This window comes from Diabrotica undecimpunctata, chromosome 11 (genome assembly GCF_040954645.1).
Source record: "Diabrotica undecimpunctata isolate CICGRU chromosome 11, icDiaUnde3, whole genome shotgun sequence".
In the NCBI taxonomy this organism is placed as follows: Eukaryota; Metazoa; Arthropoda; class Insecta; order Coleoptera; family Chrysomelidae; genus Diabrotica; species Diabrotica undecimpunctata.
In genome coordinates this window covers 27,372,768-27,392,949 of record NC_092813.1, presented here as the reverse complement: position 1 = coordinate 27,392,949, position 20,182 = coordinate 27,372,768, and the positions used below count along the sequence as shown (strand labels likewise).

Below are 20,182 nucleotides of genomic sequence, written 5' to 3'. Positions count from 1 at the left end.
AACGACTAAAGAACGCTCTGGAGGAAGATGGGTTTAATCCAGAAACGTATATATTTGAAGATAAACATGATGCTGTCATCTCGTCGATTTCGAAATTAGAGAACAAAGTTTCTGACGATATTTCAAAAGTTTCTTCTGATGTAGCCAAAGTTTCTGGTGACATCGCGTCATTAGAGAACAAAGTTTCTAACGAGATTTCGTCTCTGGAAAGTAAAGTTTCAGCTAACATCTCTAAAGTAACTTCTGAGATGTCTGCCCTCGACGATAGAATATCTTCGTTAAAAAATCAAGTTGCTGCCGATATGTTGGCCTTCGAAGAAAAGATGAAAGAGATGGAAAGGAAGATAGAGGAAACAGGGACAGCAGAGAGAGGTAACAATCCGATTACAGTGGAGATAAAAGAAGACGAGACGAAATGTAAGTTGGAGACACTTGAAATGAGTTGGCCGAAAATTGAAGGAAGTGGAGGTTCTATTCATGTTAAAGTCCCAACTTTCGACGGAAAATCATCATGGAACAACTACATGAAACAGTTCGAATCAGCCGCAAGAGCGAATGGATGGTCTGAAATAGAAAAGGCTGTAAACCTGACTATCGCTCTTCGAGGAGATGCCTAAGATGTGCTTCAGACCATAGCCGTAGAGGAGACCGATGATTTCGAACAACTGAAGAAGAGGTTAAATATGCGATATGGCCAAGAACATTTGGAGCATGTATATCAGTCGCAGCTTAAAAATCGTAGACAGAAGAAAGATGCGGCTCTTCAAGAATATGAGGTAGATATTGCCAGATTAGTACGATATGTTTATCCAACAGCTCCCGAAGACATGATGGAAAAATTGGCCGTTCAAACGTTTATTGATGGTCTGATCACGAAATGCAGAGAACACTGCGATTAGCTCGTCACAAGACGCTGGTTGATGTCCTATCCGCCGCCCTCGAATACGAGTCAGCTACGCAGGCCTCTAGCGGGTACAGTAAAGTTAGGACTATAAAAGAGGAAGGAGATACAGATAAACTTGACGAGCTCGTTAATATGATGAAAAGCATGACATATAAGAAAACGAAGACCATCAGATGCTGGAATTGTGGCGAAATAGGACACGTACGAAGCTCCTGTAAACACCCTAGGTACGACGCAAATCAAGAAACTCACCATTAGGAAAACTAGAACGGGTCAGCCTTAGGGGGGCAGCTTCGACCCAGAACTTTTCCAAAGACCCTCTGATACTAATAGCTTCTTTAAAATGTCGTGAAGACAGTGTATATGTAGATGGAGACATAAATGGTAAAAAGCATACGTTGTTGGTGGATACCGGATCGACCAGAACCATTATACGCCCGACAGTTATAAACAGCCGAAAGAAACTGTTACCAACGAGGTTGCGACTTTGGACCGCTACAGGTGAAAATGCCAACATTCATGGAGAAATCCAGGTACAATTGGGAATTGGAGCAGAAAAGTTTGTCCATACTGTTATAGTTGCTGACATCGAAGAGGATGTTATATTAGGAATGGACGTAATGAATATGCATGGATTCCAATAGAATTTTAAGAATAAGGTAATCAAAGTTGGCAACGAGGAAGTATTTCTCCATCCACATAATGACAACACTGTGCAAGCAGCCATTAAAGAAGATACAGTCGTGCCTGCGAGAAGCGAAACGATCATAGTAGCACGGCTACAGGGAATTGTGGACGAAGGGAGACCTGTTATGATGGAGCCTTGGAACCACGACGATGAGGTTGGCCGTGGAATCATAATTGGAAAGGAATTGGTGACTTCGGCTAAGGAAATTCCTGTGAGACTTATCAATGTCAACGACTACCCAGTGACCATAAAGAAAGAAACAAAAGTAGGAACTTGTGTACCTGTGACATCCATAATCCGTCAAGCGACAACATCTGATAATTCCAACGACAAATTCGACCAAATGGTTGCAGTTGCAGGACAGTCTCTGAATCAGATTAAGAAAAGGAAATTAAGGGAATTTCTTCGGCAGTATCGTGATATTTTCGTACCGAAAGGAGGAGAGACGGGAAGAACTACCGTTGTTAAGCATAAAATTGATACTGGTAATGCTAAGCCAATTCGTCAAACAGCTCGACGATTACCACAGGCGAAAAGAGAGGAATCTAAAACGATTGTTCAGAAAATGAAGAAAGACGGGGTGATAGAACCTTCTACGAGCCCATGGGTCTCTCCGGTGGTCCTGGTTAAGAAGAAAGACGGAACAACGAGGTTCTGTGTGGATTACCGTTTGCTGAACAACGTTACCAAGAAAGATAGTTATCCTCTGCCTCGGATCGATGACACATTGGACACATTGGCTGGAAGTAAACTATTTTCTACTTTGGATTTGAAGTCTGGATACTGGCAGGTAGAAATGGACCCAGTAGATAAAGAAAAGACAGCCTTCACCACAGGATCTGGATTGTGGCATATCAACGTTATGCCATTTGGACTCTGTAATGCTCCTGCGACATTTGAGAGGCTTCTGGAAAATGTGTTGAGAGGGGTATCTTGGAAAACATGCCTGGTTTATTTAGATGACATAATCGTCTTGGGAGAGACATTCGAAGAACATTTGAAGAATTTAGAAAACGTTTTTAATCGACTTAAAGCTGTTCAATTGATGCTAAACCCCAAGAAGTGCCAGCTATTTCAGGGTAAAGTCAATTATCTGGGTCATATAGTCAGTAAAGAAGGAGTGGCCGTGGATAAGGGAAAAATCGATTCCATTAAGGAATGGCCAAAACCAACTGACAAACATCAAGTGAGAAGTTTTCTTGGACTATGTACTTACTACCGGAGGTTTATTAAGAAGTTTGCAGATATCGCTAAGCCATTAACGCGACTTACAGAGGAAGCAAGAGAATACCGCTGGGATACAGATTGCCAATATGCCTTTGAGACCTTAAAAAAGCATCTAATAACAGCACCAATTTTAGGGTATCCACTGCCAGAAGGAGAGTTCATCTTAGATACGGATGCAAGTAATGCGGAAATTGGAGGAGTGCTGTTTCAGATTCAAGGAGAACAGGAACAAGTCCTCGGATATTTTAGTAAAGTTCTTTCAAAACCTGAGCGGAATTATTGCGTGACGAGAAGAGAACTTCTAGCAGTAGTTAAATCAGTAGAGCACTTCTATCAATACATCTATGGCAGAAAGTTTCTAATCGGAACCGACCATGCCGCCCTTAAGTGGTTGATGCAGTTTAAGAATCCAGAGGGTCAGATAGCCAGGTGGATCGAACGACTCCAAGAATACGATTTTAAGATTGAGCACCGGGCCGGAGTTAGCCACAGAAACGCTGATTCTCTTTCCAGAAGGCCATGCCCAGCAGAGTGTTCCCACTGCAACAAAACGGAATCCAAGGAAGCAGCAGTGCTAAGAACGACGATTGTCAACGACGACTGGACGCCTACTAAGATAAGGGAAGAACAAGAGAGAGATCCAGTTATACAGAAAATCCGAAAATGGAAAGAGGAAAACCGTCGACCACCTTGGCAGGAAATATCAAACCTATGCTCAGTAGTTAAGACGTATTGGGCCCAGTAGGACTCATTTATCATCGAAGATGGCTTGCTTAAACGAGTCCTGGAAAATGGTGACGGTTCAGAGAAGAGAAGACAGTTGGTGATCCCAAAGAGCAGAATAGCCGAAGTACTTCGTCAGTTACACGACAGTTCATCGGGAGGGCATTTTGGTGTAAAGAAAACCCTTCAGCGAATTCGGGAATGGTTTTATTGGATGAACGGTTCCGACGACGTAAAAGACTGGTGTAAGAAATGTACTATTTGTGCCACGAGTAACGGGCCTTACCGAAAAAGGAGAGCTCCTATGAGACAATATAATGTTGGAAGCCCGTTTGAAAGAATAGCTTTGGATATCGCTGGGCCATTTCTAGAAAGTGAAAATGGCAAGTACATGTTGGTAGTAATGGATTACTTTACTAAGTGGGTCGAGATTTACGCACTTCCAGACCAGAAGGCCGCCACCGTTGCAGATAAGTTGATCCAAGAATATATCAGCCGATTTGAAGTGCCTTTGGAGATACATAGTGACCAAGGCAGGAACTTCGAAAGCGATCTATTCCAAGGAATATGTGATAGACTAGGCATGAAGAAAACAAGAACTACAGCATATCATCCGCAATCTGATGGTATGGTAGAACGGATGAATAGGACAGTCGGCAAGTATTTGACAAAGATGGTGTCTGATCATCAGCGAGACTGGGACTAATACCTTCCGTTCTTCACAATGGCCTACAGATCTGCTGTTAACGAATCAACAGGCCAGACACCAGCCAGAGTCCTATTCGGACGCGAAATGCGACTACCTTGTGATCTAGAATTTGGGTGTCGACCTGGAGAAGATGTAGCAGGTGAAGATTATGTGATTGAATTACGAAGAAGAATGGACGATGTACATGAGTTGGTCCGTTCCCACCTTCAGATTGCTAGCGACCGAATGAAGAAACGGTACGATACACAAGCCGAAAAGGGTTGCTTTAAGAAGAACGACAAGGTCTGGCTCTATAATCCCAAGAAGCGAAAAGGTTGTTCTCCCAAATTGCAGCAGTTTTGGGAAGGCCCATACCTAATTATGGAGAAGATCAACGATGTCATCTACAGAATAAGCAAGATTCCGAGGGGAAAGCCGATGATAGTACACCATAACCGGCTGGCGTCTTTCGAAGGTGACCACGACGTAGATGAAGAAGTGGAAGTAAACCAAGTCCAAGACGTGTCTGACCTCACGTTTGAGGAATTCATGGGTGCCTATGGAGGTACCGGTAAAGCAAGACATGGTGTTACCACTGAAGTTTGGTCGAGTTGCAGAACTTCAATGCCAGGTGCCAGCTCCCGGTAAAACCTTGAAACTCCAAGATGCATCACGATACCTTTTCTATCTGGTAACAAAAGACACTGCCCGTGACCAACCTACCTACCGAGATGTATGGGAAGCCTTACTTCAATTGAGAGGGCACGTACTAGAGTCCGACGTGCAAAAGTTAGCCATGCCAAAGTTGGAGTGCCGCCAATTAGATTGGAGGGTTATCCGAAATATGGTGGAGGAGATCTTTAGAGACACCGAAGTCCAGGTGTTAGTCTGTTGCAATCAGCATAGTTACTGGTGCGGAGAGAAAACCGTCCCTTGTCATTTTTATACAACTGGAAGTTGTAAAAGAGGGTCCAGTTGCCGATACTAGCATACCGTTCCAGTTCTAGTCCCGACAAGGTTCCAGGAGGAACCATCTTTTGAGAGGGGGGCAATGTTACGTAAATATATGAGTCATATTTAAAAACCTGTAAACATGTTTTTATTCGCATGTTTATGTTTTAGATTTTAGGAGAGGCTTCTATTTACCTGAACGGACCTTCCAGAAAACGGTCGAAACGATGACCCGGATTGACCTTCTAGTATAATCAGGCTAAATTCTCGACCGGCTGTGTTTTGATATATAATAACGGAGCTTTCATGGAAGGGACAGTTGATTTTGAAAACGCGCTCGCGATTTAATTGTTACGTTCGGATATATAAATTATTGTAAGATAAATTAATATAAATAAAGAAAATAAATTAATTAAATTAATTAAATAAATTAAAGAATTCACAACAAAATATAAATAATTATAAATAAATAAAAGACTTTACATTATATTTAAAAGGCGCACATTTGAATTTAAAAGCGTTGCCGTAAAAAGCGTATTTTATTATTTTCAAAAATAACGACACAAACAAGGATATTCTGTAACTGGTTTTCACACTGTATAATTGAAAAATTTCATCACGTAATAATTATAATAGGCCCTAAATGATATAGTTCGTTGAGATCAGAGTGTTGAAGAGCTGTTAAAAGTATAAAAATATACAATATGTTCCTTTGTGTTCGTGAGTTACCCTATACAATGATTTAATAAGAAACTAAAATAACATATATACTAAATATAAATATTTTATTACATATTATAAATAATTTGAAGAATTCTGAATTCAGTTTTATTTCGTTTCATTTTTAATAGACCTTAATATTTTGCTTATATTTTATTTTTTTATTTTAGACACACGTATCTTAAAAGTATCCAGACGATTTTGATAAAAAAAAAGGCGTATTTCTATAATCATGTGATTTTAATATACACGCATGCGTATATAAAATAAATATTCTTAATTTAATTTTGTTTTATTGTTTTGCTTTTAGTTTCCGTTAACATTATTATTGAATTTTGTTTCTTAATGTTAAGTAGGTAGCTTAATACAGGTAAGTTTTATATCATTTTTAGTTTTGTTTTCCTAGACTTATTATCATATTCCTTGTTCAGTATAAATCAGTGAATTAATTGGCATATTAACAGATACAAACCAACCACTGAGATTAATCCAGGAAATTTCATACACAGGTGGTTTGAACTTTTTTTCTTCTTCTTCTTCGTCAGCTTTTCCCTTTTTATGGGTTGCTGTTCCTAATTATTATTCTACACTTATTTTTGTTCATCGTGTCTCCTTCACCTAAACTTTTATCTTTCAACTCCTCTGCTACACAGTCGTTCCATCTTCTCGGTTTTAATCTACTTCCCTTTTTATCAACTTCGGAGTCCCAGGACCCGCTCCAGGTTTCAAATTTCTGCATCTATCTCCGCGTCTTTCACCATTAAGGATAAAACTATAAAACAGCCAAATCGCAACCTCTACTTCCAAAATTGCTACTCTCGACTTCAACAAATACCCACTACGATTTTTTTATTAAATCTTAGATATCTCTCCCGTGTTTAATATTCTGTGAACCTTTTTTAACAATCAGTTAACACCCAGAAACTACTTGGTTACTTAGTTAACAGAAAAATGGTTCTTAAAGATTAAGTGTAATTTCTGAAAACCTCCAAATTATCAAGCTCTAGGAAATAAAGGCCAAACTCAAAAATCGAACGGACGATCCTTTTATCACATTAGAGTACAAGTATCACATTAGTTTTAAGAGTAAAGAACTCTTGAAACAAATCTTAAAAAAAATCCCAATTTAAAGAATCATCATTCCATCTGGTATTCTGGTAGTAAAATATGTAGAGCAAGAACTCAAAGGTAAGGAACTGACCCCCACCCTTCAGGAAATTAATTTTTAATTCACTTCTATCTATCGTATTTTTGCTAAAAAGAACAACAAACTAACTTGACTAATTCAAATATTTCTTAAATCAGAGGAACATTTCATAGATGTCTTATATCTAATAGTATCTAAATTGATAGCCCAAGGTCCTCGTTTTCCAACTATCACCAGCCCAGTTTCGTGCCAACAGGCACGAAATCTCATGTCATAAAAGACAAACAATTTTCCCAAGCTGCGAAACTTCTGAGTACTAAAACACAGAATGCTCCCTACTTAATAATCCAAAATGTCTAAAATGCAAATAAACATACCCCGCATGGTCCCCAAATGCCTCAAAAGAGCTATCGACCTCTTACTAAGAAGCCAAGCCTCTTGTAAAAATAAAGCAACCACCTAGATCACTGGATGCCAACTATCTCTAGAACAAACATAGTAACACAAAACAGAAGATTTACAAATGTATAAAATCAAGAGAAATTGGAATAAAATAATAATTTGAAGAAAAATATTAAACATGTGACGTTTATGATGTTACACACTCCTACACATCAGAAAAATTTCGAAGTAAAACTGAGGAATATTTCTCAAAAAAAAAACCAACCTCTATCCATGAACTAATATATACGCAGTAGTAATGTGGAAAAAAATTAAAAATAAATATTTAAAAGTAGAAACGTAGTAGTAACTAAATAAAAAATTTAAAGTATACGTCAGGGATGTAAAACACACCAACAGATTGTAGCAACTGTCTAACTGAAGTTTGTTAAACATTATAACAAAATAATTTTGAGATGATACTCTGGGTAAAATAAAAAATATTATCCAATGAATTGCAGTATTCATCAAACTAAAATTTTAAAATATTTATTTGTCATTTATAAACTATAACCATATAAAGAATTTCAGAGAATAGAAGTAAAAAAAAATTTCTTTGTAAGACAGATACTATAAACATAGTATAAAGTCTAAGTAATAGTCAAAATCAGGTAATTATGTAAAATAATTACCTACATACAATAGTTGGCAATAAAAGTATGGACATACAATAAGTGTACATCATGATTTTGATTTAATAAATGGACGTATTCACCTCACCCTCTGATATTATTAAAGAGTTAGAGACCATTAAAAATAAATTTGAGTCTAGGTCCCCAAAATTTCCTCTTGATTTTAATGTTTTTTGTGATGCGTTACAAACTGCCTTAAACTCAAAAAACCCTAACTCCATTGTAGAAAACTACACAACGGATATGATATAATTTAAAGATATTCTATTATTTGCACATGGTCATATTTTAAACCGCGATATAAAATCCAAATTAACAAGGCTAAGAAAAAGATTACAACTCAATATCACTGATTCCTCATCGGATATAGAAAGTGATATCTCTGTTTCTGAGTCAGATACCCAAAATGGCTAATACATTTATTTTACAATGGAACCTAAACGGATATTACAACAATGTAGAATTTCTTAATATTTTAATGAAATAATTGTCTCCCCTAGTAATCTGTTAACAGGAAACACATCTTAAAACTAAAAACTTACATATTAAAAACTATACTAGCTTTCTCAAAAATCTCGACACAGAACACGCCAGCGGCGGAATGGGTATTTTTGTAAAAAATTATGTAGAAGCAAGAAAAATTCACCTAAACACCAATTTGGAAGCCGTTGCTGTATCTATATCATGCAATATCAACTGCAGACCTATTAACATATGTAACATTTACCTCCCTCATCCAAATGAAAATGTACTTGAAGACTTACAGCGCTTAATCGATGATATTCCTGCTTTCAAACTAATACTTGGTGACTTGAATTGTCATAATATCATATGGGGTAGTATAAAAACAGACAAATGTGGTAGACTTCTTCAGAAATTAATAGATAATCAAAATCTAATATTAATGAATACTGCTAAACCTACTCATTTTAGCTACCACAATAGTACTTTTTCTGCCATCGATATTTCGTTGTGTGATCACTCATTAGCTACAAGTTTTTCTTGGAATAGTCTTGATTATCTATATAATAGCGATCATTTTCCTCTAACAATTGAAACCATTGGGCATGATCAACCGAATATTCCTGTTTACCAAAAATGGAAATTAAACTCACCAAACTGGGACTTATATAGAGATCTAATAAATAATTATCTTACGAACTTTATTCTAGAAGATAGCATAGATTCATCTCTTCATCATTTCAATGATACTATACTAAAATGCGCTAATATTGCAGTGGGAAAAACAAAACCTTGCAAACGAAAACCAGTACCATGGTGGAATGAAGAAATAGCTTTAGCTATGAAATCTACCAAACATGCTTTCAATGTTTTAAACAGACATAAAACAACAGAAAACGTTAGCAACTTTAAAAAACTTAGGGCAAAAACTAAATATCTTATTAAGAAAAGTAAAAAGAAACATGGTCAAATTATGTCTCTACCATAAATTCATCAACTCCTATGACTACAATCTGGAATAAAGTACGTACACTAAAAGGTGAACAAAACTCAATTCACATTAACACTCTTTCTTATAAAAACAAATTAATATCTTCCAAACAAGAAATTAGTAATATTATATCAGATATATATGTATATATATATTGAAATGATATTGTTTAAAAAATTAATTTATAAGTTATATACTAGATAATATTAGATATAAAAAGTATTTGGTTATTTTAAGAAGTTATATACTAGAGAATATTATAAAAATTATTTATGTGAGGGCATTTTTAAGAAATTAGCATATAAAAAGTATTTTTTTTTATAATTATAATACTGTCAATATTTTTAAGTAAGCCATGTGCATAGACAACCAACTATACATTTAAATGACAGTTGAATAAGAATTTACGAATATAAGTGGGGTTATAATAATTTGTTAGTTTAAAAATGTTTAGTTTATATATAGTCACTGATTTAAGTTTATATTCTGATCTGAAAAGCCTAAAAAATGTCGATAAAATTCTCGATCGAAAAGTAAGGAATTCTTGAGATCACCGGAGATGGCTTTGTTTGCGAAATGGACTGTTCCAGAAAATTCAGAGATGTAGGAGATGGAACAAATCGAACATGATTTCTGGCCAGATGATTCTGGAACATGGAAAAAGATATAAATACCCGGTGATTTGGCATCAGTTATAAGTTACAGTTACTATGAGGCCAGTCAGTTAGTAAGAAAGTTAGTTAGAAGATAGACACATTTAGTTAGTGAAGTCAATTGTTCAGTAAGTCAGTCAGAAGGTCCAGATGTTCAATATAATAAGTTCAATGAAGATTAAGAAACAGTATAAAGATAATATTATTGAAGATTAAAAATTATGTTATGTAAAAATGGTAATTGGTTAATGGAAGAAAGTATCAATTGAAAATTAAAATTATAACGACTACCACTGAACTGTTCCGCGCTGCAATAAACAAAGTAAAGATAGCCGTGATGATCGCCAACATCCGGAACGGATAGGCACTTTAAGAAGAAGAAGAAGGAAGGTGATAATTAGAAAAAGTAATTTCACAAAAACAAGGATAACCGAGGCTGAGAACGAAGACATTGAGTGGTGATTAAAATCTTTATTTTGGAGAACATTTTCATTTAGGCATTCAGTGAAAGAAAGGTACAAAATTTTGTTAATATAATTTAGTTAGTGTCATAATTATTTCAATTTTAAAGATAGTTTGTTTAAATTTTACATTGTCTATATAATTTAATTAGTTTCATAAGAATTTTAATTTAAAAATAGTTTATTTTAAATTTTGCATTGGTTATGTTAGATATATATGTGTGTTTCATAATAGATATAATAAAGATGATTTAAAAAAGTGCTTACAAACTAATTCTTTGAGAGCCGCGATAAAACCCTATATATATTATTAAAAAACACTCACTGCTCATCATTCACAAAGAATACATCATAACAATTTGGCGCCCACCGCGGGGCTCTCTATTTAAAAGAATTAGTTTGGGAAAATAAGTGCTCTCATATAATTAAATTAATTATCATTAGAACGAAAAAATTATAGATTTTATTTTAATTATATTTGAACAAGTAAAGTCTCAAACTGTCTCAAGGAAAAAAAGGTACAAGAAGTAAAAAGAATGAAGAAGATGTGGAAGTAGAAACACAACCTATACAAGAGGAGAGTTTAGTTCAAGTTCCACAAGATACTGCAGAAATGAATTCAGAAAGAGAGGAAAATGTCAATATGGCAGCTTTGATGTCATTAATGATGCAGATGAACAAGACAATGGAAGAGAATTCAAAAGAAATCAAAGAAGACATGAAAAAAATGGAACAGAAAATGGAAGAGAATACGAAAAAAATGGAAGAGAATTCAAAAGAAGTCAAAGAAGACATGAAAAAAATGGAACAGAAATTGGAAGAGAATTATAGAAAATTAGAAAAGAAAATAGAAGATAATAATAATAAAATTGTAAAACAAATAGAAAAACAAATGGATAAAAAAATTGAAGCTGCAGAGAAAAAAGTAGCAAATGAAATAAAAAATATACGGAATGACTACAAGAAAAGGATAGAAAATGAGAGGACAGAAGTAAAGAGGATTATTCAAGATAATAAGATAGATATAGAACAGAAAATAGAGTTGCAGAAATGTAACTTAGAAGTAAAAATTAACGAAGACAGGAGAAACACAGAAGAAAAATTAGACGATATACAACAAAATATCCAAATAAATAGTAATCAAATAAGAAATGTGGAACAGAGAATAGATCATATTTCACAAATGAGAGACATAGGGAGACCTTATTTAAATTTAACAAATGAGACTGGGATTAAATTCTCTGGTAATATAAAAAATCTGCATCCTAGAGTATACATAAATAGTTTAAAACATAAATTAAGATTAGTGAATAATATTAATAATATCAAAGATTATATTAGAATGACACTAAGTGATAATGCTGCAATTTGGTTTGCCAGTGTTGAAAATGATTTAGATAATCTTCAAACATTTTAAAAATAAATTTTTAAATTATTATTGGGGTGAACTAGAGCAAGCCAAGTTTAGAGAAATTTTATATTTTGGAAAGTATAATCACAATTTAAAATCAAATATGGTAGATTATGCATTAAAACTGATAACGGTTACAAAATATTTAGAACCACCACTTAGGGAGGATCAAACAGTCTTAAATGTATCTAGACATTTTGATGCTGATGTTGTGCAAACAGCAACTGTACAAAATATTTAAACAATAGAGAGTTTTATTAATTTTATTCAAAGAATACAAAGAGGTAATATGACAAGTAATAATAACAACAACAGAAAAAATAATAATAACTTTCAATATAATAAAAATGATAATCAACAATATAGACAATCATACAATAATACTAGATATGGTGATAATTTACAAAATTTCAATAATAATAACAATAATCAAAACAGACAGAATTTTAATAACAATACGAGTTATAATAGACAAGATTTTAACAATAGAAGAAATACAGATTGACCTAATTACAACAGACAGGTAAATTATATACGAAGAAATAGAAGCTGTGAAGATAGTGAACGAATTAGTACAAGGAAAGAAAATATGAGAAGTTATAGTGATGAAAGAAATAGGACATTAGATACAAGTGGTCAGGCACAATCTGACAATTCTAATAATCAAAATTTTGTTCAGTAAACTTTCTGAATTACAAGTTAGGCAATTGCTATTATGAAATACCTTCTGAATTTATTTTTTTAGATGAAGATCAAATTATTGAATCATTTAATTTATATAAATGCTTTGGCCAAAAATAAAATGATTAAAATTATGATAGATACTGGTTCAGAAAGTACTTTGGTCTCGGAGAATTTTATTTTTAATACATTAAAACTATCAGATATAATAAAGATTCCAAAAATTAAAATTGTTGGTGCAAATAATAAGAAGTTTGGTGAAATTAATAAACTAGCCAATTTTAAAATTAATATTCCTAATAAAGAAATTAATATGCAAGGATTTATTGTCAAGGATTAATGTGTTGATATATTAATGGGAAATGATGAATTGGAAAAGAAGAAAGTAAAGATAGATTTTGAAGAAATAATGGTAACTTTGGAAGGGCAAATAATTAAATTAATAAAAAAAGATGAGGTGGAAGAAGGAATAAGAGTTGATAGGATATTATTAAAAGAAAATAATGATGTTTATGAAGAAGAAATGTATTTTGATGATAGGGATATGTCCCAAAAGAATGTAAAGAATAATTGTAGTGAATATTTGAGGAATGGAAATTTTAAGCAGATGGATGCCTACGAGGTGGAGTGCGTAAAATTGGAAGCAAGGAATAATGAGTACATAATGAAGAATAATTTTATTTGTAAAGAAAAAGAAGATGTGATAAAAGTTAATTGCCCTGAAGAATATAAATCAATAGTCGTTTCCATATTGCAGCAACACAAGGGCCTTGTCAATAAAGAAAATAGAATTGCACAAAATTATATCCATAGTATAAAAGTTAAAGAAGAAAAAGATTTTAAAACAAAATCATACCCAATACCATATAAATACAGAGAAGAAGTAAACAGAACGATTAATAATATGTTAGAAGCTGGAATCATTGAGAAGGCAGATACACGTTTCATAAACCCTATAGTAGTAGTACGTAAAAGATCAGGTGAAATCAGGTTATGTTTGGATGCAAGGAATATTAACAAGATCACTGAAAAGCAATTTGAAGCACCAATGAGTATAGATGGAATACTAGGAAGAATTACAGGAATGTCATTTTTCACTAAAATCGATTTACAGCATAGCTTTTGGTTAATACCTCTAGAAAGAAAAAGTAGACAGTATACAGGATTTCAGATAGATGGAGTAGTATATCAATTCAAAGTAGTACCATTTGGACTTCAATCATCTTGCAGTGCTCTATGTAGATGTCTTCATGATATTCTGGATCAATATGAACATTTTGTAATTCACTACATTGATGATATATTAATTTTTTCTAAAACGGCTGAAGATCATAAGAAACACCTACAAATTATAATCAACAGATTAGACAAAGTTGGACTAAAAATAAATCAAGAAAAATGTACATTTTTTCAAAAAGAAATAATATATCTAGGTTATAAACTTAACACTAAGGGAATCGAAATGGATCCAGAACGGACACAGGTCATTCAGGAATATAAAACACCACACAATTTAAAAACTTTAAGAGGATTTATTGGAATAATTAATTATTATAAAAGGATGATACCAGATCTAAGTATAAAAGAAATTCCATTACTTGAACTACTGAGAAAAGGTGTAAAATGTAGATGGGATCAGAGAAGAGAACAAGCATTCCAAGAAATTAAAAACATTTTTCTGTCAAATTTAAAAATATACTATCCTGACTACACACAGCCATTCATATTAAGAACAGATGCATCCATAGAGAGATTATCAGGGGTATTATTACAAATACATGATGGGGTCGAATACCCAATACAATTCATTTCAAGAATTACAAAGCCACATGAAAAGGGTTATTCAGTTTCAGAATTAGAACTAGCAAGTATCATACACTGTGTCACAAAATTAAGATTTTATTTGTTGGGTAATGAATTTACTATAGAAACAGATCACCAAGCTTTAACATCTATATTAAATAACAAATATGGAAACAGTAGAATACATCGGTGGAGTCTAATATTGAGTGAATACTCCTTTGAAATCCAATACATTTCTGGAAAATCCAATATAGTGGTAGATGCTTTATCAAGGTTAGAAAATACATCACAAAAAGGGCAGCGAACAATAAAAATTGGAATAAATCAATTAGTAAAAAGTACTGGATTATATTCTAAAGAAGAAATTATAAGAGATCAGATCAATTTGAGTGAAAATTTTTTATTTCTGAATTTATATAACTTAATAGTTTCATATTCTTGTTTCTTTTCTTGCACTGTATTATTGTTATTATTATCTGACTCATTTTGTTTTATTTTCAATAACACTAAATACAATAGTGGTGACTTTCTATTTCTAGACCCCTTCTAACTTTTGTGTCTATTACTTTTCTTATGTTATTTTTTTTACTAGCATGTATTCCATTTTTAATTTCTCTTATCTACGTTTAACTTCTCTTGTGTACTTGTGGATATTTTTGTCTTCAAAAAATATATTAGTTATTACTAAATTGTGAATCATACAGAAGTTTAGCATTATTATGCCACTATCATTTCGTGCTGTTTCTTCATATTTTCCTAATGCCTCTTTATATTCCTGGTTATTTACGTCTATTTTGCTATTAAAGTCGCCTACCAAATATATATATTCTCTTTTTCTTGTTATGTTACCAACGCTAATTCTTCCCTGAATTTATCCTTATTATAACTTGAGTCGTCATCGTTTGGGCTAAATACATTTATTATCGTTTTTAAATTTTGGCTTTTTTCTTTCATCTCAACTAATAGTGTTCTTTATGATCAGGTTTCCCTGGTCTAGGTGTGCACTATTCATCCCACCCCTGCCGCTGCTCTCTTGTTTTTTTTATTTCACTATATATAAATACATGATCATTTTCATGTGTCACCACTATCTGATACATCTTATGATACAGATCAACTATCTCGAATCTAAGTTGCCAGAGAAGTGACAATTAAGTAAGATAGTATCACTCAGTGGATGTTAATATAGTTAACTAGTAACAAAATTATTAAAGCACCCTTTTAATTCAACGAAATCCTTAAATCTCATTTTAGGCGAGACTGATTTCTTTATTATTGAAATATATATCGCCATTATTTAATAGTCTAATTGCATTGTTTAAATAGGACTAGTTAGACAATCCTTATGGAACAAACGCTTGACTTTTAGTCTGCCGTTATGTGGCGGCCTCTAGTCATAAATTTAAAAAACTATTAACGGAAACTTAATTCTTTGCAGGATTCTATTCGAGTATATTTTTACCTGTCTCATAATTAATGCAAACCTGTACACGGATGCCAGATTCTGAAGAAAATATAAGACATTAATAAAATGCTTATTGTTATTATCGTTGTATGCGTCTAGTGAAAGATAACTTGACTATTTCGAGCAAATATTTCAAATTGTTTTTATACTTTGAGACTTGCTAAATCTAAATCGGTTAGTAATCTATTTAAATGAAGGAGGTAAATGCTGCCTTTTTTTAAATTTTTATTAGTTTACCAGATATTTAATTTGGTTATATGATTTGCTAGAAAAGGATAAAATATTTAATTGAAATAGACTCGATTGCTATCGTCTTAGAACACTAATGCGGAGATTTATTTTTTAGTAAAAAAAGTAGTTAAAAAAAAGTTAGTAAAAAAAAAATCTTTTTAAACAATGGTTTTATGTATGTCGTGAGAAAATTAAATTTTTAATCTTTTAATCTTTAAAATGACGTTTGAAAATATAGTAAATTTATGGGTATGTTTTTTTGATAATGCTTTTGAAACAAATAAACACATCGATATGCCACAACAAGAGGCAACACATATTTAGGGAAAAATTAATCTATGTGTTGGAATGAAAGGAATAATAATTAACAACACTTTAATAAATAGTATACTTTATTTTATTTATTTATGTATTTTATAATATAAACACCATTTTTGTATTTCTGTTTACATAAATGAGAATATTTTTTTCAATCAACTCGCTCGATTTGAGCTGTTTATTAATGAAACAATTTTAAATGACAAAGTGATAGATATTGCAAAAATTAAATTCGCATTATTTTAATAGTTATATACCACTTATCAAAATTCTAATATCTACACATAGACAATATTAACGAAATAATAATTCAAGGTAAAAAACAAAACAAAATTGTTTACATTAATAATTATAGAAATTGATTGGTTATTTTGCTATCAAATACGTATGAAAAACGCGTGGTGTCGTTAACAAACCTTCCTCTTCTACCTCACTATATTTTTTTGGTTTGCATTTAGATATTTTTGGACAAAATGCTTACTGCATAGAAATTTTTTTTTTTAATCGGGTAGCTCCAGACTTTCCAATGAAGCATTACCTACAACAATATTATTATTAACACAACTGAAAAAAAGCAACTTTCTGCACAATAAAGTAAAAAAACAATTTAAGTTCTGTATTCAAAATATAAATAACTTGGCAGTTATGCCAATATATGTTTATATATATAATATATATATATATATATATATATATATATATATTATATATATATATATATATATATATATATATATATATATATATATATATGTATAAGAGTAAGAAAAAAGATATTTTTTAGATAGGAAAGTAGCTATGTCATGGATAATGTTATCAGTGATTGTATCAACAATTGCACTTTTTTTATTCCTTTTTTTAAAGATATGTAGATGATTTAGTTTTGTCACTTTCTAAACACAAAATTATTGAAATAGTCAACATTTTCAAGTATCATAATCAACATATACAATTTACAGTTGAGAAAGAGGTAGACAATTCTTTAGTTCCTTAGAGTAGGTTTCAAGTCCAGTGCTTTATACAGGTTGGTGAATTGTTTGCGGTTGGTAAGTTTGGTATGGTTGATTTGTAGTCTTGTAATAGTCGATGCTTCTCTTCTAGTTATGAAGTCTAGGGAGAGATGACCAATAAAAGATTGAAGTTTATGAAAAGTTGTTTTGCTCTTTTGTTCTAAGTTTTGTCAAGAATGCTCTACTGACTTTTTAAAATCGAATTTCCAGATTCGTTAGCTAGTTGAATTGGAGTGACTTCAGTCACACCATGGTTGGTAGCTTCTTTGGCAAAATGATCTGCTGTTTTATTACCAGTTTTTCCGGTGTGAGAAGGCAGCCATATGAGAGAGACTGTTGCATTGTAAGCAGAGAGATTTTGGTATTATGTCATGAATGTTTTGAACTAATAGGTGGTCAGTGAAAATTGTATTGACTAAATGGATATATGAGCGTTAATCTGAATAATTGACAATATGTCCTTCTTGATGTGAGATGCATTTAAAAGCCAACACAATACTGTATAGTTCACCTGTGCAAACGTTGCATATTAAGGGTAACTAAGATGATCTTACAAGTTTATGTTTAGTGGCTACTGCACATCCAATACCAGTGGTAGTTTTAGAAGCATCTGTATAGAGAATTAAATTCTAAAAATGCTTTCTTTATAAAGGAGATCACTAAAATGGAGATGGGCAGGACACATAGCCAGAATGACAGATGGGCGATGGACAAAGAGGTTATTGGAATGGAGGCCAAGGGAAGACAAGAGAAGCGTCGGTCGACCACCTACAAGATGGACTGACGATTTAAGAAGACTCAATAAAAACTGGATGAGAGCGGCGCAAGATAGACGGGGTTGGAAACATGAGGAAGAGGCCTATGTTCAGCAGTGGACTCTTGAGGCTGGATGATGATGATTTCTTTATAAGAAGGTTAGAAGATTCAAGTTTGTTAAAAATAGTGAGTCAGGTATATATTGAAGGGAGATCTTTAGCCCAGAGGGGAAGTAAAGGTAGAGGAAATGAACTAGTCAGAAAAAGGTCAATATTTTTAAGTAGTGGACAAATTAATTGAGGTAGAGGTTTTATGATAAGGTGTTGGTTATTGGTAGTGGAAGAAGACGGCATTGAGGCAATTAGGGAATGAACGGGATTAAATGGATTTGCGGATGTTGATGCAGCATACGAAAGTAGAAGTGATTATCGTCTTGGGTAGGAGAAAGTTCATTAGATTCACGGTATACACTCTCAATAGGACTAAAGCGAAAAGCGCTCAGACCTAGAAGTAGTCTTATTGGCACCCCATTGAAGATGACTGAGGGTTTTAAAAATGTTCAACCTTTTAAAACAATTGATTTCAAGTTCAGAGATTTGATTTTTTCAATTTAATCTGGAGTCAAACATAAAACCGAGAATTTTACAATAATTAACAACAGAAAGTAGAGAATTGTTAAATAAAATTTGGGGTAAGGGAGTGGAAATCCCTATGGAAAATTTTATTAACTTGGCTTTGTATAAGTTTATATGAGGTTGGGACAGATTTAACATGGCAGTAAATGATTAGGTCATCAGCGTATTGAACATATTTGATGGGAGGCAAATTTCGTTGATGGCAAGAATGAATAAAGTTAAACTTAATGCAGATTCTAAAGGGACACCTTAATTTTGAGGAAGAGATTAAAAAGTTTACCCTTGGCAAGGACTTTAAAGATTCTTTCAATTTTTTTACAAATGAGAAAATATTACCATTTAAATTATAGTGGGAGATTTTGTCAATGATTGCTTTTCTGGAGATTGAATAAAATGCCCCTTCAACGTTAAGTACAGTTGCTACGACAACTTGTTAATAATTATAGATTGCTTAAGAAATGTGTGTTTGAAAAATAAAAAAATTATCAATAGTAGACCGATTACGTCGGACGCCGGATTGAGCGTCGGGAATAATATTATACTGTTTAACGAACCAAGTGAGTATTTCATTGATCATTGTTTCAAGAAGTTTGCAGGTAATACAAGTAAGAGAAATCAGACGAAAGATATTGGAGTTATAGATGGTTGGTCAGGTTTTTTAATTGGAATGATTATAGAATTGCGCCAAACATCTGGGAATTTTTGTGTGTTCTAGATAAGGTTATAAAAATTTCGAGAAGTTTGGAGAGAGATGTATTAGAGAGATTTTTTAAAAATAAATAAAAGAAATCATCGGGATCATCAGCAGATTTTGTACATGAAAACAAGGTAAATTTTAGTTTATTTACGGTAAACAAGGCGTTCATAAACGTGACATCGTGTGGAGTTGACGAGATGGTGGAGAAAGATTGAGCGCGTAAAGAACTGGGAGTAAAAGCCATTATTACTTTTATTGAATCTGTCTTCAACCCCATTAGCGAGTGTGTCGGAAATGAATTGACTGTCAGAGATAACTGTGTTGTTGAAGATGATAGGAGAAATAAATTAATATTTAAATGGGAATAAGCCACAATTAAAGGTTAAAACACATTTATTGACGTTTCAATTTCCACTTCGGAAATCGTTCTCCTTTTCAAGTGGAAATTGAAACGTCAATAAATGTGTTTTAACCTTTAATTGTGGCT

General features: G+C 32.9%; 1 protein-coding gene across 1 annotated transcript; it reads left to right on the top strand.

The window, feature by feature from the left end:
* Window positions 1-8,722: 8,722 nt before the first annotated feature.
* LOC140452812 (uncharacterized) lies at window positions 8,723-9,571 on the top strand. The gene has a single exon (XM_072547144.1). It carries the CDS (start codon window positions 8,723-8,725, stop codon window positions 9,569-9,571), a length of 849 nt encoding a protein of 282 aa, XP_072403245.1.
* The last annotated feature ends 10,611 nt before the right edge of the window (window positions 9,572-20,182 follow it).